Genomic DNA, 21,178 nt, shown 5'->3' on the forward strand with positions numbered 1-21,178 from the left:
AGGCCTTTTTAAATGACAAACATTTTGTTATTCCAGTTATTAATATCCTTACCTCAGGCTAGTCGTCATCATGTTTTCTGCAGTCCACACTTGCCAGAAATGTTGATTGACATTTTGAAGTGTCACACACGGCGTTCTGTCTGAAGTGATTATTAAGAGCCTTGTCATTCGTGCATGTCTCAAATTACAACAGCAAAGATGTCGCCTGACTCTCAGTGGTTTTACCTAATTCTTTTTGCGAAATTTCATGTTTTGGTATTTTAAAATCACTTTGCAACTTGCTGCAAAGACCCTTAATTAGACTTATACTTTTGTCTCAACCGATACTTGTGACATGATGATGCTCTTGCTTCTACTTCACCAGCCTCTGGTGTTTTGTTGTTGTTGTGGTAGTGCACTGTTAGTGTACTACACACTTTGCCACTGGGTTGTACATGTAAGTGTGTATGTAAATCTGTGGCAAATCTGTACATTCAGGAAGCATTCTTGAATTTCAACAAATGAGCCCCAAAACCGGCAAGAATTTGTGATGCTGATAAATAATAAAGCAGCTTTTATTTCCAATATGATGAAATTACCTGGTGGTAAATAACCGTGTTTAGGAGTGTGATTTTTTGACTTTGCAAAAACAATGGTCAACCTAGACGGTTGGACGATTGTGATCTTTGTGTATTCAACGCTTTATTCCTCAAACGCAACAAAGATTACAATTTCTACTCGACACAATGAATTTTACATCAACCCACGAGCACATGGACAAAATTATGCTGGGTGTCCGGAGCCCCTGCATCACTGGGCCCCAGGGTCCACATGTCCGACAAAAATAAAAACTTTCAGTTCCATCCATTTCCGTCCATTTCCGTTTTTGGGGAGCGCATCAATACGCCTATAAACAATTTCTAAGTTCCACTACAAAATGTTCAACAATGTTTCCATATAGTTCAGGTAAGTTCAGCAGCTAAATCAGCATCACAGGCTTCAAGGAGGTGAAGTCGCTGAACTGGACGAAATCACCTTTACAGATTTCACAGCCAACATGGTACCATTTCTTGAGGGGTGTCAGAGACTTCAGATACACGCACGCCAACACCTCCAAAAGCCATTTACAAGTCTCTGGTGGTACTGAAATCGTTTAGTGATGGCTCTAGATGTGTGTTCTGAAACACGAGTGTCCTTACTCAGAGATGCTTGGAGATTTCTCCCAATAAGAATCTGTGCAAGGGTAATGATGCTGTAGTCATCAGGGTCGGCACCAAGGTACGTAAGAGAACGACTGTTAAGCTGTGCCTCAATTTCAACCAAAATAGTAGTTAGCTGTTCGGCATCCAACATTGCCTTGGCAAAGATTTTCTTCAGAGGTGTCTTGACACTCTTTACAAGGCGCTCGTATAACCCACCCCCTTTATAGAAGGAAAGTCACCAAGCTTTGTAAATCTGCTCGCCAAAACTTCTATCACAACAAAGTTATGAACACCCAACATCATAATCCTAAGAAATGGTGGGATAGCATCAAACAACTGTCCGGTCAATCAAAGTCTACATCTCTTTCAAAGATGGTTGTAAACGATTCCTCTGTAAGCGGTCTTGAGCTGACAGAGATTATTAAGGCCTTCTTCAATAAGGTTAATGCTGATATGTAACCTTTACTGTTTGATGGTATCCCTGTTCAGCTAACACCTGACGAATTCATAATATCACCTGGGGCAGTTGAAACTTCCCTCCTAGCTATCAAAGAACGTAAATCCATTGGTCCTGACAATATACCGAATTGGTTACTCAAGGAATGCGCCTCTGTGATCTGCAGTCCAGTAGCTTCTATTTTCAACGCATCTGTCAACCAAGGAACGGTACAAACTTTGGAGAAGTGTGCGGACGTTGTTCCTATTGCTAAAATATCTAAGCCTATGTCTGTCGACTCTGACTTAAGACCTATCTCACTTACTACCACACTTTGTAAAGTCCTTGAGGATTTTGTTTTTGGCTGGCTACGTCCTATCATCATGCCTCATCTTGACCCTCGCCAATTTGGAGGAATTAAAAACTCATCAACTGCACTCATGCATTAGTTCGCGTGATTCACGAGTGGCTCCAAGCAGCTGAGACCCCTAAGACCATTATCAGAGCGTGTCTCATTGATTTTTCGAAGGCTTTTGATCGTATTGACCACAACATACTTATCCGTAAACTCCAGCTTCTTAACGTGCCTCCCATCTTATTGAATTGGTGCGCAGCTTTTCTTAGAAATCGCCAACAACATGTTAAAATCGGACGAGATAAATCAAACTGGTTACCCATCCTCGCTGGCGTACCCCAAGGAACTAAACTGGGACCTCTGTTCTTCTTAGTCATGATTAACGACCTCTCCACAATTGCTCCAATCTGCAAATACGTGGATGACTGAACAGTTTTTGAAGTATCATCCCATTCGAGTGCTTCATCCGACCGATCTTCAGACGCATCTTGATTCCATTAATCAATGGATTGTTAACAATAATATGCGTATCAACGCAAAGAAGACTAAAGAACTTAACATCTGTTTTGCTAAATCTCCACCCATCCTGCAGCCTTTAACAATCGATAACGTCCCGCTGGACTGCGTTCAATCAATCAAACTCCTAGGAACATTGATTCAATTTAATCTTAAATGGGACTTGCACGTTGGAACTATTTGCAGGAAAGCAAGTAAACGTCTCTACGCTCTACGGTGTTTGAAGCGAAGTGGTGTGCTTCCTAGAGACCTTTGTTCTGTTTTCTGCTGTTTTATTCGACCCGTTGTTGAATATGCGTGTCCTGCGTGGCACTCTTCACTGTCTAATGCCCTGTCTGACGAACTTGTACAAATACAGAAACGAGCTACAAAGATCATGCTTCCTGGCCTGTCCTACCGAGAGCGACTCGCTCATCTGAAACTACCCACCCTCCAAGAGCACAGAGATGAGCTTTGTCGTCGTTTTTACAAGACGATAATGCGACCTGAAGACCTAATCAATGATGTTTTACCTCCAATAACTGAATCTGTCTACTCTTTCCGGAATGCAATGAAAATTCCACTACTTAAATATTGCACGAAACGTTTCCGGAATAGCTTTATCCCTTACGCAGTTAAGAAATGGGACGTGTCACCTTAATTTCAGCTGACATGGTATACATTAAATATTTCGTATGAATTTTATTAGTTTTATATCATTGTAATCTTGAGTTTTTCAAATATTGTCACATTTATTTGCCATTCAAGAATCATCAAAGCTGCAGAAAGTTGCAGAAAGTTACCTTGGGGCTCTTTCCACGATGAACTTCCACTGAATTTTCCTTTCTGACAATGTAACCTGAGTTTGGTCAGATTCTAGTATTCTCCAACACTGCTGTAGCTCTTTGTTAGCAGCTTTAAATGTTCTTGCATTATCTGACCAAATAACGCTACAAATTCCTCCTCTTGCAATCAAGCATCTCAAAGCAAGGAGGAATCGCTCCATGGTCATGTTGCACACTAACTCTAAGTGTACTGCACGGGTAACTGCACATTTAAATAAACAGGTGTATGCTTTGTCACCACTGTCTTTCAAATACAAAGGACCAGCAAAATCCAGACCTACATTGGTGAAAGGGGGCGCAGGTTTGATCCTATCGTCAGGCAGGGGTGCCATTCGCTGCCAAAATGGCTTTGTTTGGTAATGGCGACATAGTAAGCAGTTCTTTAGTGTCTGACAGACAGTCGATCTTCCTTTGACCAACCAGAATCTTTGTTGCAGAACTGAAAAATTGTGCTCAACACCAGCGTGTAGTTCATGGCAGTGAACATCGTCAATCAATAACTTCACAACAGGATGGTTAGAAGGCAAGATAATGGGGTGTTTCTCTTCTTCTGGTAGCAGCGACTTATGAATTCTTCCTCCAACAGGAAGAAAACCACTACTAGCTAGAAGGGCACAGAAATGGGTTTACATTTGCTAGGTTGCTGTTCTTCAAGACACCATGCTGTTTAACTGACCTAATTTATTCAGGAAAACTAGCTTCTTGTACATAGGTTATCAACCATTCTTCTGCACCTTGTATTTCTAATCCAGTCAAAGAGCTGTCAATTCTTTCTTCTTCCTTCACCCTTAAGTTGCCAATGAATCTTCTGATCCACGCAACAGTTCTTAAGAAGCGACCATACTTGCTGAACCTTGTGAAGTCGATAACTGGTTCTTTGGGTTGCACAACGCAACTGACACTAGCTTTACTCTTTCTTTCCAGATCGACAATTTCACTGGAAGGTTTAGACCTTAAATCTTCCGGCCAGTCCTTTTCGTACTCTAGCAACCAAGAGGGCCCTTTCCACCACAACTGATTCTCTCTTAACTGACTTGCAGATAAGCCTCGAGTAGGTAGATCGGCTGGATTGTGCTGTCCTGGGCAATATCTCCAAACACTGGGATCCAACAACGACTGAATCTCAATAACACGATTAGCAAGAAATGGTTTCCACCGAGTGGCTGAGCCTCTGATCCAGTGCAAAGTTGAAGAATTGTCTGTCCAACACACAATGTGGCTAATATGACAATCAATTGCATCTTTAGCTTAGATACACAGTCTAGTCTAGCAGTTATCACAGCAGCCATTACCCGTACGAAAATTCTGGGCGAGACGCGGGCGAGATTCGGGCCATAAAATGTCTCGCTGATGAGCGATACAGAGCCTGACGATAATCAGCCTGACAGGAGCGATAAAAATTGAACGATAAATGAGCGAGAATGGAGCGGGACATTTGTACTACTCTGACATTTGGACGATATTCTGAGCGATAAACGGGCGAGATTCAGGTCCATAAAAATACAAAAATCACGCTAATGAACAATACATTTTTATGGGCGTGACGCTAGTTTATGGCTTATAATTTCGGGTGTTACGAAAACTAAGACCTAAGACCCGGTCTTAGCTTTCGCAGTACGAAAACTACAACCCCGCTCTTAGTTTTCGTACGAAAACTAAGACCCTTTGTTAATAGCGGTAATTACGGCAAAGAAACCCGGGAAAACTTACCACTACTCAGAGATTTGGGCGCTGTTTGTTGTTTCCTCACACGATTAAGTTTAAACAGACACAACGCCATGAGAAGCTTGAATGTTGTGCGACCTTGCGCGACAGAAAAAAAAGTGGCATTTATTGGCACGGAAACTAAAGATAGGGTCTTTTGGAGAACGAGAAACTCTGTCTGTTAACCCTTTGGTTATAGCAAGAGTCCATGTTTTGGTTGTAACCACTAAAAATGTGATACAGGCATTTTTCTGTCAGCACACATCTTCCAGTTTCAAAACAAGACCACAATTTAGCCGTAAGTCACGCAAACAGTAAACGGATGCCCGTAGATGGTCAATTTTATCATGATGCCTGATAGGGGACTGAATAGTTTTACATGTAAGACATAAGTCAAAGTGATTTTCTGTAAGTTTCTCCATATTTATCTGACTCACAAGCTTATTTCTCAGCTTATTACAATGAGGATATGAAGTATCATCTGTCAGGGGGTGAGGGTACATCGCGCTATCCTGGTACTTTGACGCATTATTTATAAGAAACATTGAAATCAGTATAAACAGAAACAAAATAGGCCATAATTGAAACTATTCCTACTTTAATAGTGCCATTATAAATTATAAACTAGAAAATCCCCTGCCTGCCACTCCCCCCACCCCAATAGACAGTACTACTGTTTTTTGTTTGCGTGACTTACGGCGACATTGTGGACTTGTTTTGATACTGGAAGCAAAATAACAAATGTGTATCGACAAAATAATTCTTGTATCACATTTTTAGTGGTTACAACCAAAGGGTTAACAGACTAAGTTTATCCTTATTCGAAAAATACTATCTTTAGTTTCCGTGCCAATAAGTAAGCGAACGATCCTCGACCGAGACCAACTGCAGTAAACATGACCCTTGTCATCATTGCGTAGACAGTCATGTAAGGCAGAAACATGTTTCAGTTTAAGGTAACTGAAATAAAAAGAATGTATCAGCTTTTAGCATAGAACAAAATGCGACTGAAGTCATTTAAAGTGTCCATAATAAGGTAGGCATGTTAGTAGCCAGGTTTCCACAGTGATCTGTGATCAGATAGCAAGGTTGTTTCTGGTTTCTCATATATTTTAAATCTTCATACATTGTTTAAAATCTATTTCATAACAGAGAAAATTGTTTCCAGCAATATTAATTAGAGCAAACAAATGTTGTTTTGATCTGGTTGATTACTGTCCTAAATGGGAAGAAAAAGCTCTGCATCTGTATAGAGATTCAGATGTTTGGTGAAATGCACAGTTACGTTAAACTGAAACGCGCGCCAAAAGCGGTTACAAATATTTAATTATCGATAGCCAAAACTCAAACATTGCTCTTCCCTATTAAAGGTTTTCCGTCCAGCGACAAGAAATTCCTATCATTAAAAAATTATCGTCCGTTTTGGACAAGCAGGATAATGCTGTCTTGAGGTAGCTACATGATGTACATGTAGATTGCTTCTCCTGAACGTGCTAAGCTATTTGAACTTACCTCTCCGGATGCGGGTGGGTATCACGCTAAATGTATCACTTGGAAAAAATATCCAGCCATATACGTATTTTAGCTCAAAATTCAGAGCGGTAAAAAATGGTTTGCTCACCTTTTACCCGGGGACGGACTACACGTACAGAAATGCAGCAAATAATATATTACATTAGAACGACAGCCAGAGTTAAGTAACTGATTTGCATCTTTGAGTACTCCCTGATCTATTTCTACTAATCTTTTCTTATCGAATAACAAGTAGGGAGCACTTATGTATCGAATAACAAGTGAGCAGCCTGAGTTTCGCCGATAATACAGCGTGACAAATGTCTCGTTACTGCGGCGTAAATGAATAAACTGGGGTTTCACTGTTTCTCGCTCACTCACGCCACACTATCGGCGATAATCGAACCAAACTAATGTCTGGCTCAGTCGCACAGGCGCGACAAAATGGTTGTCTCGCTTTGTGTCGCTCAGTTCTTGCCTTAAAAACAGCTTTATGGCCCGAATCGGGCCCGAATCTCGCTCATTCAGGCCACAAATTTTCGTACGGGTAGCTCTAAGCGTGGAAGAGAAATCCTTCTCACAGGAGCCACTCGGGTCTTGGACATCACAAGACTAGTGCATGCCTTTCCCTTTTCAGGAAAAACTCTTAGGTATACTGCAGTAGCATAAGCAACTTCTGATGCATCACGAAACGCGTGTAGCTCCACCTTAGGGTTCTGACTTATGGGCAAATCAGTGTAACATCTTGTGATGTGAAGGTGTTCAAGCTCTGAAAGCTCTTTGACCCACTGATTCCAGCTCACTGCAGTTCCCACTGGTATTTCATCATCCCAACCAACACCTTGGGTCCACAGACTTTGAAGCAACAATTATTTGGACCTCACCGTAAAGGGCGTGATGAGACCGATTGGATCAAACATCTTTGCTGCTAAAGAGGCTACTGCTCTCTTTGTGTACAGGTTCTCTGATCCCAACTTAACAGAGTTCACATCCATTGCTAAGACAAGGCTGTCTGCTCTAGTATTCCACGTCAAACCCAAAGCTGTCGTGACTGGACAGGCTTCTCTTAGATCACTCTCTAGCTTGATCAGACCATGTGATGCTCTATCCTTCTCAGGTATGGTTTGCATAAGCTCAGGTGAATTGCTAGCCTACTTTGTCAGATTGAAACCTGCTTGCTGCATAAGCTCAGTCATACTTTGCTGTAATTTCAGTGCTTCACGTACTCCATCTCTCCCTGAAGCAAAGTCGTCAACTTAAGTGTTCCTCAAGATTTCATGTGATGCCTCAGGAAATGTTTCTTCGTATCTTTTGACATGCTCTTGAATAGTACAGATGGCCATAAATGGACTTGAAATAACTCCAAATGTGACCCTTGTCATTCTGTAAATCTTGGGTATGGCTTCAGAGTGCAAATTCCTCCACAGGTAACGATGTGAATCCCTATCTTCTTCCTTTAAGCGCACCTGCAGAAACAACTTCTCTATATCTCCCATGATACTGATATGACCTTTTCGAAAGTGCAGGAGGATCCCAACCAAATCAGGCTGCAACACAGGGCCGGCTTCTAAGCAGCTATTAAGAGAGAGACCATTACTATCTCTTGCATATGCATCAAACACAACCCTTGTCTTAGTTGTCTGCTTATCTTCTCTGATGACTGCATGATGTAGAAGATAGAACACAGGATGCCCATCTGTTGGTGCAATGTGATCACAAGGTACTTCTTCTGAAACTCCATCGTCATTGTACTTATGAATCGCCTCTCTGTAGGACAGGTCTGCCTTTGGCTGGCTCTTGAAGCAACTTCTTTTGTAGATTGTACAGCCTATTTTCTGCTTGCTTGTAGTTATCTTTCAATACTACTTGATCTTTCTTCCATGGTGAGGAGACTTCATATCAACCATCTTTGTATGTTAATGTGTCCATAAACTTCTTTAAGACCATGGCTTCGCTGGGGTTAGTAGAAGGTGAACTTTCAGAAGGTTTGATGCCAATTGACTCCAAGTTCCAGAACTTCTGAAGTGTTTCATTCAATTGTTCCTCAATGCCAATTTGAACGTTCATAGACACAGTACATTCTTGGCCATGACTGCCTGTTGGTCCACAGAAGATCCAACCTAGTGACGTGCGAACTGCAACTGGTTCATTGGAACCTCCTCGTACAATGTCTCTTGTCACAAAGGAATAATAAAAATCCAAGCCAATGAGTACATCAATCTCCCGTTCACCTCGGGGGAATTCTTCAGGAAACGTTATGCCTTATGTGCTTCAATACATTGCGGCTTTCCAGGCTTATCAACAGGTGCTACAGTAAAAGCAATTCTCTTTCGTAGAGTCTCCTTGTCTGACTTTCCACCAAATCCGGACACAGCAATTCTAACACTCTTTCCATCTAGGCCAAGCTCTTGTACAATACTTTGTCTAACAAATGAATCCTGTGAACCGGGATCAAGAAAACAGTGAACAACTTTCAAGCAACCATGGGATCCACACATAACAGCTGGCACAGTTTGAAGAATAACTTTGCCACCACCACTAGACACCATTGAACTTGCTACTACACGTGAAGCTGCTGTAGAAGGAGGGGCTTGAGATAAGGATGCTCTCTCCGGGGACGTTTGTGACGAGGGTGGTGTTGCTGAAGACCCAGAACTCAACGAATCCATATGAAGGAGGCTATGGTGTTTACCTTGACAATGCTTACACGGTGTTTTTTCACAACTTTGAGCCACCTGACCAGCTTCTATTAGCAACGAAAACAAAGACCTTTGGACAATGCCATCCTGAATCTATCTTTCACTGCCAGTGACAGAAAATTAACGCATGACCACATGTGGTGATTCTTTCAACAAACACAGCACTCTCTTTTACTGATGACAATTTTTTTATTCTTGACCCTTAAATTTTATTATTACGCTTGGAACCGTACGTATACGGTGTACTAACGATTTCCAGCCCAAACATTCAACTCTGTCCACACAAACTACCACATTGGTCTGATGAATGTCATGGTTTGACAGATACATCAAGTCTCTCTGCTGTTTCCAAAAACTGTGTATCAATATTTATTTACTTTTGAATCAATATTTGTTTTGCATAAAGCAGGCTAACAAAATCTATACCGTCAATTGCTCAGTTCGTATTAATTTTTTGAGCTTTAAAATAGAATTTTCAATCCCATGTTTGTGACTGCAAGTCATGTACATGTATCTTGGTCTCCCATCCATATACGAACCCTCCTTGAATGGGCTTGACTTCAGTGAACTTTTGTCATGAAATTGGTGATCATGCACATTTCTATACATTATTCACACGAAGAGTAGAACTAATAACCACAGCAATTTGCGCTGTAACTTGCTATGAAAAAAAAGTTGGAGGGAACTTGGGAATGATGAACATGTCAGCCTCAATGCCAGTGTTACTTGATTGCCTTTTATTTTCTTCAGTCTCTCTGTGTGCAGTATTTTACAAGTAACCACATATCTTCTCAGGGGACTATATATAGTCTAAAACATCTTCCATGGCACTATAATAATATTATTTCCAATACCAAAACAATATCATGTTCAATCTAGATGTACATATTATGCAAAAACTACTTGAATCTCCTGGAACACAAAATGCAGCTCAGTTGTCAGTTATGGAATAAAGCACTGTGTCAGGTTACATTGCACTACCACACCTGTGCAATGTATTCCTACATGTATTTTTACCTTAATACCTCCTATCTTCCATTAGGATGGTGATTCAGATGCTAGGATGGGCCAGGAAGATGTATCGAAACGGAAGAGCATTGGTCAAAGAAAGAGGGGAAAAAAGCAACGAAGAAAGCAAAAAAAGAACCAACAATTGCAAGAAGCAGCAGAGTAAGTTCACTTTTTGTTAAGCTTAATTCTCTGAATTACAGTACACCCCCTCCATCTGGTATTTTTATTGGTTTCAAAGGAACATCTTTTTTGTAGGCAAAGGATGCAAGATAGTGGCGATAAGAACAAAAAACATGGCAAAGTCAAGACTGACAAGGGAGTCAAAAATCTGCAAGTTGGTGATGATCAAATGCATCCTCTTAACAACAAGGTGGAAAACCAGCAGAAGGGGCTCCCAGATAATAATAAGTCAGATAGAGAAGAGCGACAAACTTCAGACTATTTTAGAAGTTACAGAGGAATGACTATGACTGTTGTTTTTCATGCAGTACTTTCCCCTCACTTCAAATTTGATCCAGGTCAAGGGGATAAAATTTTCATGAGATTTGGTGGAGTTGTGTTTGGAAAATTCCTTGATGATGTTGTTGAGGTGCATCCTGAACGGTAAGCTTGAGCATGATGACATTTTGTTGAGAAAAGTTTTTTCCTTTTTTGAACTGGTCCTTGCAAAAGAAAATGTTCGGATATGCCAAACGTACATGTACATATAAACAATTGCCTCAATTTGGCTTTAAAAATATGCTTGGATATTTGTCCGCGGACATTATCTGATCCGAGAAGTGAACAGTTTTCCGAGAGTGAAGCTCGAGGAAAACTGTGCGCTTCAAGGAACAGATAATGTCCAAGGACAAATATCCGAGCATATTTTTAAAGCCAAAGTGAGGCTATTGTGTTTATTATCCTTCAAATATTTTTCGCAACAAGCGGGATCTGCCAGTCCGTCACATGTCAACACGTCAAAGTTTGTCAATTGGCTTCCAAAACCGCGTCATGCAATATGCATTTCCAGAATTTCGAACAGACTTCGCTTCAGTTAAAAGAATATGCTTGGGGAAAAAGTACAACATTTCAGTGGATGGAAAACATACTTTATTAATTGTGTGGATAGTGGATACAAGTGGCCGATACGATTTACAAACAGCTTACCGTCAAAAACGTTAACAGCGTATGAAGTGGATTTTTTTGTGTTTTCTGGTACTGCTCTATCGGCCAGCAGGTTTATCTCTTCTTCTGTTATGAAAGCAAACCGTTCTGCCATCCTAACATTAATTTAATGTGAGACTTGAATCCTTGAAGTCCGTTTTAAAAATTGGGGAATACCATTGGGGAATATCCTCGGATATTCCCCGGTTTTAGCTGGGGAATATTCACCCACGTGACGCGTTTAGACCAATCGCGCATGAGCAAAAATAGTTGATGGATTATAAGCATCTATATATTACACACAAATGCTTAATGTAATTCACAAAATTATTGTAACACTGGAGAAAACATTCATACCTCTAATAAATTGTATATGTATAATGAAATTAAATTTCATTTCTTATAATGGTTAAATAACAATCAGTTGTTTATTATTGGTGATTATAGATCACTCAGCATTGATCTTTCCAGTCCTCATGCATTGATAAATCTCCCAGCAAATTATTTTTATTTACCCATTTGTCACAAAATGTAGTCACGAACCGTAGACAAAATGAGATCATTGTGTGGTTTGTGGCAAAAAAATATTTTGACCTTAGTTTAGTACAGGTAATCACATGATTTCAAGTGTGATTTGGAATAAAAGCACGTGAGTAAACATTTTAAAAGACCAAGAAAATTGTGAGTGCAATTTTGCAGTCTTTGAAAAAACTTACAAGTACCTATTTATTCCAAATTGTTTGGTAAAAATCATGTGATCACTTAATAATATACATGGCCACATGTACTGTATCAAGAATCATGTATCCAAATCTAAGGCTTCCATGTTATTGGCTATCGTTGAGTTTCTTTGATTGCTCTCTTTTTGCACTGAATTACATGTACCTGTACTTCTTTTCTGCATTCGGTTACCTCTCTTCTACATTGTGTTACCTGAAAATTGCATTTCTCTACAGATAGATACATGTAGATACTAGATAGATAGATGTACATTGAATATTTTACAATACCTTCTTACAACACTGCTAACATATATAAAATATGAAAAGGGCAAACCTGCAGAGCACTGTCTACGTAAAAAACCCGCCTCCCATGTGGACTACGAATTTATTGTACTAATTCCGTTGAGGGGCCTATTTTCAATCGAGACCATTCTTCTTAAAGGCAGTCAAGGGGTTATTATCTTTTGCTATTAATTTGCCTTTCTATGGCCATAGGGGTTTGAACAGCCTGGATACATGTACGTTTGCAAATTAGGGTAAATGCCTCTCACTTAACAAGTGTAGATATAATGCCTAAGGATGAGAAACTAATGATGGAGTAGTAGGTCCTCCATATCAGAATTCAAGCCAAGAACAAAGGCTCCAGAGAAGTTTAATTTTCCTACCTCCATGATGTTTTGTATTATCCATTGAGCGCAATTTTCCCAAAAGACATTAGTATATTTACCTCACTTCACCTATCCTCTTCCTGCTCTATTGCGCATAAGGCCGCACTACTCTTCTTCCACTTGTAACCATTAGTATATTTACAGCTCCAAAAAAGATATACTAGGTTTTCAGTTGTCTTTCCACAGAAGGTAAAAGAATTCCTACTTTGCAGAGAAAGGCGTCAGTGGCAATACGTCTGTGCAGGAGTTTAAATTGAAAATTTCCTAAGTTTTTTTATGCTGGACACCACTTTATAATACTCCAAAAAGTATTAATATTAAATTTATTCGCAAAAGCATCAAAGCTGATAAAAGGTCGGTCTTTATGAAGGAGATCTTTTACTCTCTCCACGGCCGTAACAGGCGGCAACCTTGAATGTTTATAGCTTTGCTCAGCTGAAACGTCTTAAGAACATCATTCAGCCTGTCAGGAGCATCTACAGAAACCTTGAATATCTCCTTTTCCACTTTCATTTCTGCAGTGTTTTCGGCAGAGGGTTGGACAACTTGTTCTGGTGGGCAGCGCTCACGATCTACCATCCACTCTGGGCCGTGCCACCTTTGCCCACTAAACTGAACATTGCCACCGCTGCAAGATCCCTTGGATTTTCTTGAGAGGGGACATGTCTCCATACAATCTTAGGTAGGAGCATGAATATTCATCACCTAGTTCTCCACAAACTGTTTATATTGCTTGCTGCCAGTTATCCAAAGGAGAACTGCTGTGCTATCTATTGAGTTCTGTGACAGGCAATCTCTGCAAGGAATCTTTCACATTCACAAGCAGATTTGTCACCATGAGATCAATTCCAATTGAGGAATCGTCAAGCCCTGTTTGGCAAGCCTGGCTTTTGCTGCCTTGGGCTGCTGTTTAATCCCAGGTTCTGGCTGCACTGACACGCCATGGCCATGCACTCACATCTCCAAATCCATGTAACTGAATTATTTGGATGGGCTCTGTGCTCTGATGTGGCTTGTCTAACAGCTAGCTATCTCTTTGGGAAGACTTTGCTCCCATCTTTGCCACTTGTGCTTCAACTTTGAATTCCCTGTCAACTGAGCATCCCATGCCACCTTCTCATAGCACACTTCACCATATAAACACTTTCTTACAAGGGTCATCGGTGAAACAAAACCAAGAGGGTCATGGATACTAGCAATCTTGCAGAGAACACCCCTCTTAGTTGGGTCTGTCTCACAGTCAGGAAAGGGTATGATCTTATCATGTGTCTTGTCCCCTTCAAGGCCAAGCAGCCTCGATAATCCAGGCTTACATTGTAGAAATTGCAGCCATGTCAGACGTATGTATCCCTGCAACAAATTTGCCCCAGAATTGCATCAAATCAAGGTTAGTGCCGTTAAACGTTGTTATTGTAAGCTTGGGTAGTTTAGCAGTTGCACTTTGTTTGCCATTTCTGGGATTCCCAGCATTTCCCATGTTGACCTTGTTTTTGCTTGCGATTGTCCCTTAATTGCTTTCAAGTTCCCTGGTGTACTGGAGTTTTCATTCGAAAAGCTCCCTTTCCTTCCTTTTCCTGTCCAGTTGTTCGTGATCAATTTCCGCCAAGCATTTTGAAATTTAGTGCATGTCGTCGACAACATCCTCTATTGTGTTTCCTTCAATGTATCTCACCATTGTGGTAGGAAGTTATTTGTCAACGGTAATTTTCAGCTCTTCAACTTTTCACTTTGCCCTGTCAACTGAAGTAATAACGGAATATATTGCATCCATGTGCCTTTTGATACAATTTGCATTTTGGCTTGATAGAATAGTTTCAGTTTTGTGCCTAACAATTTTGAGATGAGTTGGCGTTGTTTCGAGATCTCAGGTTGCTGTTTACATGTTTTCTATTTCGCAAATTCACAGTTTTCATGGTTTCCTCTTGCTCAAAGATTATCGGAAGGGCGCATCTGAGGAATGCCTGCTAATAATGGAATGTTGCCCGACTTAAATCACAAGTCAAACACAAAATAACTTTTTCGATGTTTTATCAATCCTTAGCTGATCTCGGCACGACAGAAAATGCTGATAAAACACAATCAAAATCACAGACCAGATGAAACTCAACTGTCAATCAACAATACTTGGACCCAGTCTCCAAATTATAATTGTTTATTATAATTGGTGACGACTATACAGTAGATTACTCAACATTGCATCATCTTTCCAGTCCTCATTGATAAAACTGTTTTCCTTTACCCATGCCTGTCGGAACGAAAATAGGACGCAACGTGACAATTGCGTGACGCGATGGACTGACATCACAAAAACCGGTTAGGACCGGCAGAGAGAGGACGCGGAGAGAAAAAGAGAGAAAAGGAAAAACTCGTGGAGACTTAAGTTGTTAATAAATGTGTTGAAAAGTTAACCGGTGTGGAATAGCGTCAAGGAATACTTGCGACACAAGTAGCGACCCTGCCAGGACACTTCAGGAGAAAAGGAGAGTTCTAAAACAAGCGACAAGAGAAATTCAAACACAAAGGTTTTTGCAGACCAAATGTCAACATGAGCGAGATCAAAACATTACAAGAGAAGATCGAAGGCAAACTGAAAATGCTTAACTTTACAGTAGAAGATACCGGGAAAATACTTGAAACCGAAGATGTAAAGGCTATCGAGAGACATGGGAACGCTTTAGAATCTATTATTGACAAAACGCATAAATTACAAGTTCAGGAGTTGCGAATCGAAAACAACGAGGACTTTGAAGAGATTAGAAGTTGGTCCGAAAATCTGGAAACCCGTATCGGTAAATTTGAAGGGACTCTTAAACAAGTAAGGCATGTAGCCGCTGATATTATTTCAGCCGAAGCGGAAAAACGCGAAGAAGAAAAACGGAAACGAATCTTGGATGAAGAAATCGAGTTGGAAAAGGCTAAATTTCAAGCGCGGGTGAAACTCGAGAAATCAATGAAAATGTCCCTGGAGGATTCAGAGAATTGTAGTAGCGTTGCAGCAAAACTACCAAAGCTTGAGATATCGAAGTTTCAAGGAACCTTTCTTGATTGGATGAGGTTTTGGAATCAATTTGAAACTGAAATTGACAAAGCCAAGCTTACCCAAGTAGCAAAGTTTTCCTACCTGAAAGAGTTACTGGTACCCAGTGTCCGCGTATCCATCGATGGACTCCCTTTCACAACCGAAGGGTATGAACGGGCAAAAAGTATCTTAAAAACCAAGTATGGTAAATCCAGTGAGGTGGCAAACGCACATATGCAGTGTATTATTGGATTGTCCACAATTCATGGCGTGGATCCAGCTAAAATTCATGAATTCCATGAGAAGTTAACAAGTCACATACAAGTCCTAGAGACGATGGGGAAGGTTAAAGAAATTGAAGGGTTCGTGCGAGCAACGCTTGATAAGCTTCCTGACATTCGAGCAGACCTAGTTCGTCTTGATGATGACTGGCAAGAGTGGGGATTTCCAGAACTAATCGAATCGTTGAGAAAGTGGTGCATACCCAGTAAAGATCAGATGTATACAACACCAGACGGCGCTCATTCAAACCGTGACCCACCAATCCGCAGTCCATCAAACCGTGGCCTATCTATTCGCAGTCCACCGAATCGCGGCTCAACTATCCGTGACTCGTCGACCTGGTATCCATCAAATCAGCACCCTCGAAACCGCTATCCAACAAAGAAAAATCCTGCCTACCAAACCAAGGACGAAAGTGTGAAGGTGGGGCGTGTCTGTGTTTATTGCAATGGTGAAGAACACCGCTCTGCAGAGTGTGGGAAGTTCCCTAACATCTCCCAGCGCAGGAGGATTTTATGTGACAAGAAGTTGTGTTTTAACTGCACGGGTATGAAACATCAAGCGCAAGAGTGTCGCAGCAAGAATGCCTGTCAACGCTGCGGCAACAGACATCACACGTCTATTTGTGACAGGGTGCCTAGCAACAATCAGATGATGCTGGTGACAGGTGATCATGAGGGTTCAGTCATCTATCCAGTGGTGGTGGTGGTGGTCGATGGCATCAAGTGTAGAGCATTATTGGACACAGGGGCAGGTAGTTCATACGCGTCAGCAGCTCTAGTCGAACGGCTTAACAGGCTTCCAACACATGTTGAACATAAACAGATAGAAATGATGCTTTGCTCTACAATCCAAAAGGTACGAAGTTATACAGTGAAGGTTGCAAGTGTCGATGGAAGATTTGAGATGACGACAAAGGTCAATAAGGTAGATAAGGGAGTATTACTCACAGTCTCAAACCCGCGTTATGAAGAACTGATAACCAAGTATCCTCACCTGCAAGGAGTAGTAATGGATGACAAGGATAAGAAAGGTGAATTACCCATCCACCTTATACTCGGCGCTAGTGAGTACTCAAGAATCAAAACTGAGACAAAACCGAGGATCGGTAAACCATCTGAGCCTATTGCTGAGCTCACTATGCTAGGGTGGGCGATGATATCCTCTGCTAAAGAAACAGGCCTCTCTAACGTTTACTTGACGAAATCATCAACAGCAGATTATGAGCAACTCTGCAGTTTAGATGTCTTAGGACTCGAAGATAGACCAGAAACAGACCAGGAGAGCGTGTATGGTGAATTCATCGAGCAGCTACACCGAAGTGAGGAAGGTTGGTATGAAAGTGGGTTGTTGTGGGAGCCGGGTCATGGTCGTCTACTAACAAACGAACATGGTAGCATAGCAAGACTAGAAGGACTGGTAAGGAAGTTGCAGCGAGATCCAGACATGATTGATAAGTACGATGAAATCATTCAAGATCAGCTAAAAGAGGGGATAGTCGAGAGAGTGGAAGAGGAACCCAATGAGAGAGTGTTCTACATCCCGCATAAACCTGTAAAAAGGGAAACAGCAACAACGTCGAAACTTAGAATTGTATTTGACGCGTCAGCTAAACCGAATGGAAACAGTCCTTCTTTAAATGAGTGTTTAGAGACAGGCCCTCCTCTTCAGAACCTGTTGTGGAATGTACTTGTGCGTAATCGCCTCAAACCAATTGCCTTAACAGCAGACATCAAACAAGCCTTCCTACAGGTACGCATTAGGACTGAGGACAGGGATGTCCTACGGTTCCACTGGATCAAAAACAAGGACCCTTCTGCAATTGAGGTGTTGAGATTTACGCGAGCGCTCTTTGGGTTGGTACAGTCACCATTCTTATTGGCACGAACATTGAAGTTGCACTTGGAAAACTTAAAGGAGAGGTACCCCTCAGAGATTGAAGAGATTTTGAGAAGTCTATATGTTGATGACGTCATCACCGGGGGCAGCACTACAGACGAGGTCCAGGGCCTGAAGGAGACAATAGCATCAGTGTTCGGGGAGGCCAAGTTTACCATGCATAAGTGGAACTCTAACGATCTTCAGCTAGAGAGCGGGAAGGTTGTTCCCGTTGATGAGCAGCAGAGTTATGCAAACCAACAGTTAGGAGTTAAAGAAGGTGAAACAAAGATGTTGGGACTTTTGTGGAACAAGAGGGAGGACTTGATCGCTGTGGTTTTTCCTGAAGAACCTGTCGAGACGACGAAGAGAGGGATTCTACGATTCTTAGCCGCAGTGTATGACCCGCTTGGGATTGCCTCGCCCACAATGCTGGTGGGGAAGTTACTGTATCGTGAGATATGTGAGAGTCGTCTTCCATGGGATGAGAAGGTATTGGATAGATTGGGGCAGGAGTGGCTGAAGTTTGTGAGGAGCCTTCCCAATAAGGTTGAAGTATCACGGAGCCTAGCAAGGTTTAGGGAGCCTGTTGAAGGAGTTGTATTGCATGCTTTCGGTGACACAAGTGGTTCTGGGATATCATCAGCAGTCTATGCAGTGATTATTCAAGCCTCTGGAGTGAGCAAGGGATTGATAGCAGCAAAGTCAAGGTTGGCAAAGAAAAATCTCACAATCCCAAGGTTAGAGCTGGTAGCAGCTCATATGGCAGCTAATCTAGCGGATAACGTAAGAACAGCACTCGAAGGATACCCGATTACATCCGTTTATGGGTGGAGTGACAGTACGGTCGCACTTCATTGGATCAAAGGGGGAGGATCCTACAAGCAGTTCATGGCCAACAGAGTTCACAAGATCAGTTCTAAGGATTTCATTGAATGGAGGCACGTTGACACCAACCACAATCCAGTAGACATAGGGAGCAGAGGCTGTAATGCAGACCAGTTGACTGGCATGTGGCTATCCGGACCAGAATGGCTGCCCAATTCAGAGAAATGGCCAAGAGACATAGTGACTAAACCTAACAAGGAGACGGAAACCGAGGCCAAACGCACCAAAGAGAATTTCGCTGTAGCTGTGGATGTGAGAGATGATTTTGATGAAGTACTTGAGAAGTATGCCTTCTGGCGAGTGATCAGAATTAGCGCGTGGGTTACGCGATTCGTTCAGAATTGCCGAAGCAAGAAATCGAATAGAGTTAGCGGCCCCTTGACAACGGCTGAGACTGAGAAGCAGGTGAAGTGGTGGATAAAGCGCGAGCAAGAGCGATACACTGTGACAGAGAAATTCCTAGAAGATCAACAGAGGCTCAATCTTCAGAAGAATGATGAGGGGATCTACTTGTGCAGAGGAAGAATTCAAGGACATTACCCTGTGTATCTACCACCCAGAGTAAGCTTATCAGAGAAAATAGTGCAAGACGCCCACCTCTTGACTCTTCACGGGGGAGTAGGGTCTACTATGGCGCATGTTAGACAAGAATATTGGATACCTCGTCTCCGTCAGCTAGCAAAGACTGTGATCAACCACTGTTATGGGTGAAAGAAATTTCATGCCACGAGGTTTCACAATCCACCCCCTGGAAACCTGCCAGTGGACCGTACTGAAGGATCTTATCCTTTCCAAGTAGTGGGGGTAGATTACGCTGGGCCAATAGCATACAAGGTTTCTAAGAAGTTGGAAGGCAAAGCATATATCCTACTGTTTGCATGCAGTTTGACAAGAGCAGTCCATTTGGAGCTACTAATTGACCAGACCACGGAAGGTTTCACCAAGTGTTTGAAAAGGTTCATTGCCAGACGGGGAAGGCCTACGAAGATCTATTCAGATAATGGGAAGAGCTTTGTAGCAGCGTCCAAATGGCTCAACAGTATCATGAAAGATGAGAAGACTCAAGACTACCTGGCTCATCATAACATCCTTTGGCAGTTTAATCTCTCTAGGGCCCCATGGTGGGGCGGTCAATTTGAACGCTTAGTAGGAGTTGTAAAGCAAGCTTTCTACAAGGCTATTGGGCGGGCCCTTCTGATGTTTAATGAGCTTGAAGAAGTAATCCTCGATGTAGAGGTGGCTGTCAATAATCGTCCATTATCCTATGTTGAAGATGATGTTGAGCTTCCTGTGCTGACTCCAGCCGCCATGATGTATAGTCAGTCTAACCTTCTGCCGGAGGAAGATGCAGATGCAGTTGAGGATGTGGATCTACGTAAGAGAGCGAGATATGTCCGTCGGTGCAAGGACGTTCTTTGGTCACGCTGGACTACAGACTACATAAGGAGCCTGAGGGAGAGACAATCTGAAACATAAGACCAAGGAATTGACCTTAAAAGTTGGTGATGTGGTTCTGATCCAGAGCGAGGAGCGCAACCGTAGGAAGTGGAATATCGGAATCGTGGTAAAACTTACCAAGGGGCGTGACGGAGTTGTGAGAGGAGCTAGGCTGAGAGCGGGGAAGTCATATTTGGAACGGGCGATCCAGCATTTATGCCCGATGGAGCTGTCTTGTGACGTGCGAGAGACACCGCCGAGTCAACCAGTACAGCTTAATCCTCGAGCTAGAGATTTCGCTCCGAGACGAGCGGCAGTAGTAGCTGCTCAGCGGATTAGAGACATTGCAGAGAAAGAAGGCGAAGAGACTGTTCCTGTTACCCAAGAGGGACTATGAACTGTTAGAATTTTTAAACTTGTTACTTGTATAAGAGAGTTACTGTTGCAATTGTTTAAACAGCGGAGGTGTGAATATATTTGCTCCACTAGCGTGTATCAAATAGGGGGAGAGTGTCGGAACGAAAATAGGACGCAACATGACAATTGCGTGACGCGATGGACTGACGTCACAAAAACCGGTTAGGACCGGGAGAGAGAGGACGCGGAGAGAAAAAGAGAGAAAAGGAAAAACTCGTGGAGACTTAAGTTGTTAATAAATGTGTTGAAAAGTTAACCGGTGTGGAATAGCGTCAAGGAATCCTTGCGACATGCCACAAACTGTAAAAAAGTATGTTTAATTGCATTATTTTGATATTATTGATATTAGTTTAGTATAGGTAATCACATGATTTCATTTGCAGTTTGGAATAAAAGAGACCAGCAAAATTAATGATGGAATTTGCAGTCTTTGAAAAACATTTGCAAGTGCTTAATATTTATTCCAAATTTGGGAAAAATCATGTG

The 21,178-nt window shown here is 41.9% G+C and overlaps 1 protein-coding gene across 2 annotated transcripts in view; it reads left to right on the forward strand.

Moving 5' to 3' along the window:
* LOC137992945 (uncharacterized) overlaps window positions 1–21,178 on the forward strand; it is a 32,949-nt gene that overhangs the window by 7,997 nt on the left and 3,774 nt on the right. For both annotated transcript variants that reach the window (XM_068838543.1, XM_068838542.1), the window contains exons 5-6: window positions 10,270–10,397; window positions 10,494–10,841. In XM_068838543.1, coding sequence (XP_068694644.1) covers window positions 10,270–10,397; window positions 10,494–10,841 — 476 coding nt within the window. The remainder of the gene's footprint in view (window positions 1–10,269; window positions 10,398–10,493; window positions 10,842–21,178) is intronic.

The sequence above is a fragment of the Montipora foliosa genome, chromosome 2 (assembly GCF_036669935.1).
Source record: "Montipora foliosa isolate CH-2021 chromosome 2, ASM3666993v2, whole genome shotgun sequence".
Classification (NCBI taxonomy): domain Eukaryota; kingdom Metazoa; phylum Cnidaria; class Anthozoa; order Scleractinia; family Acroporidae; genus Montipora; species Montipora foliosa.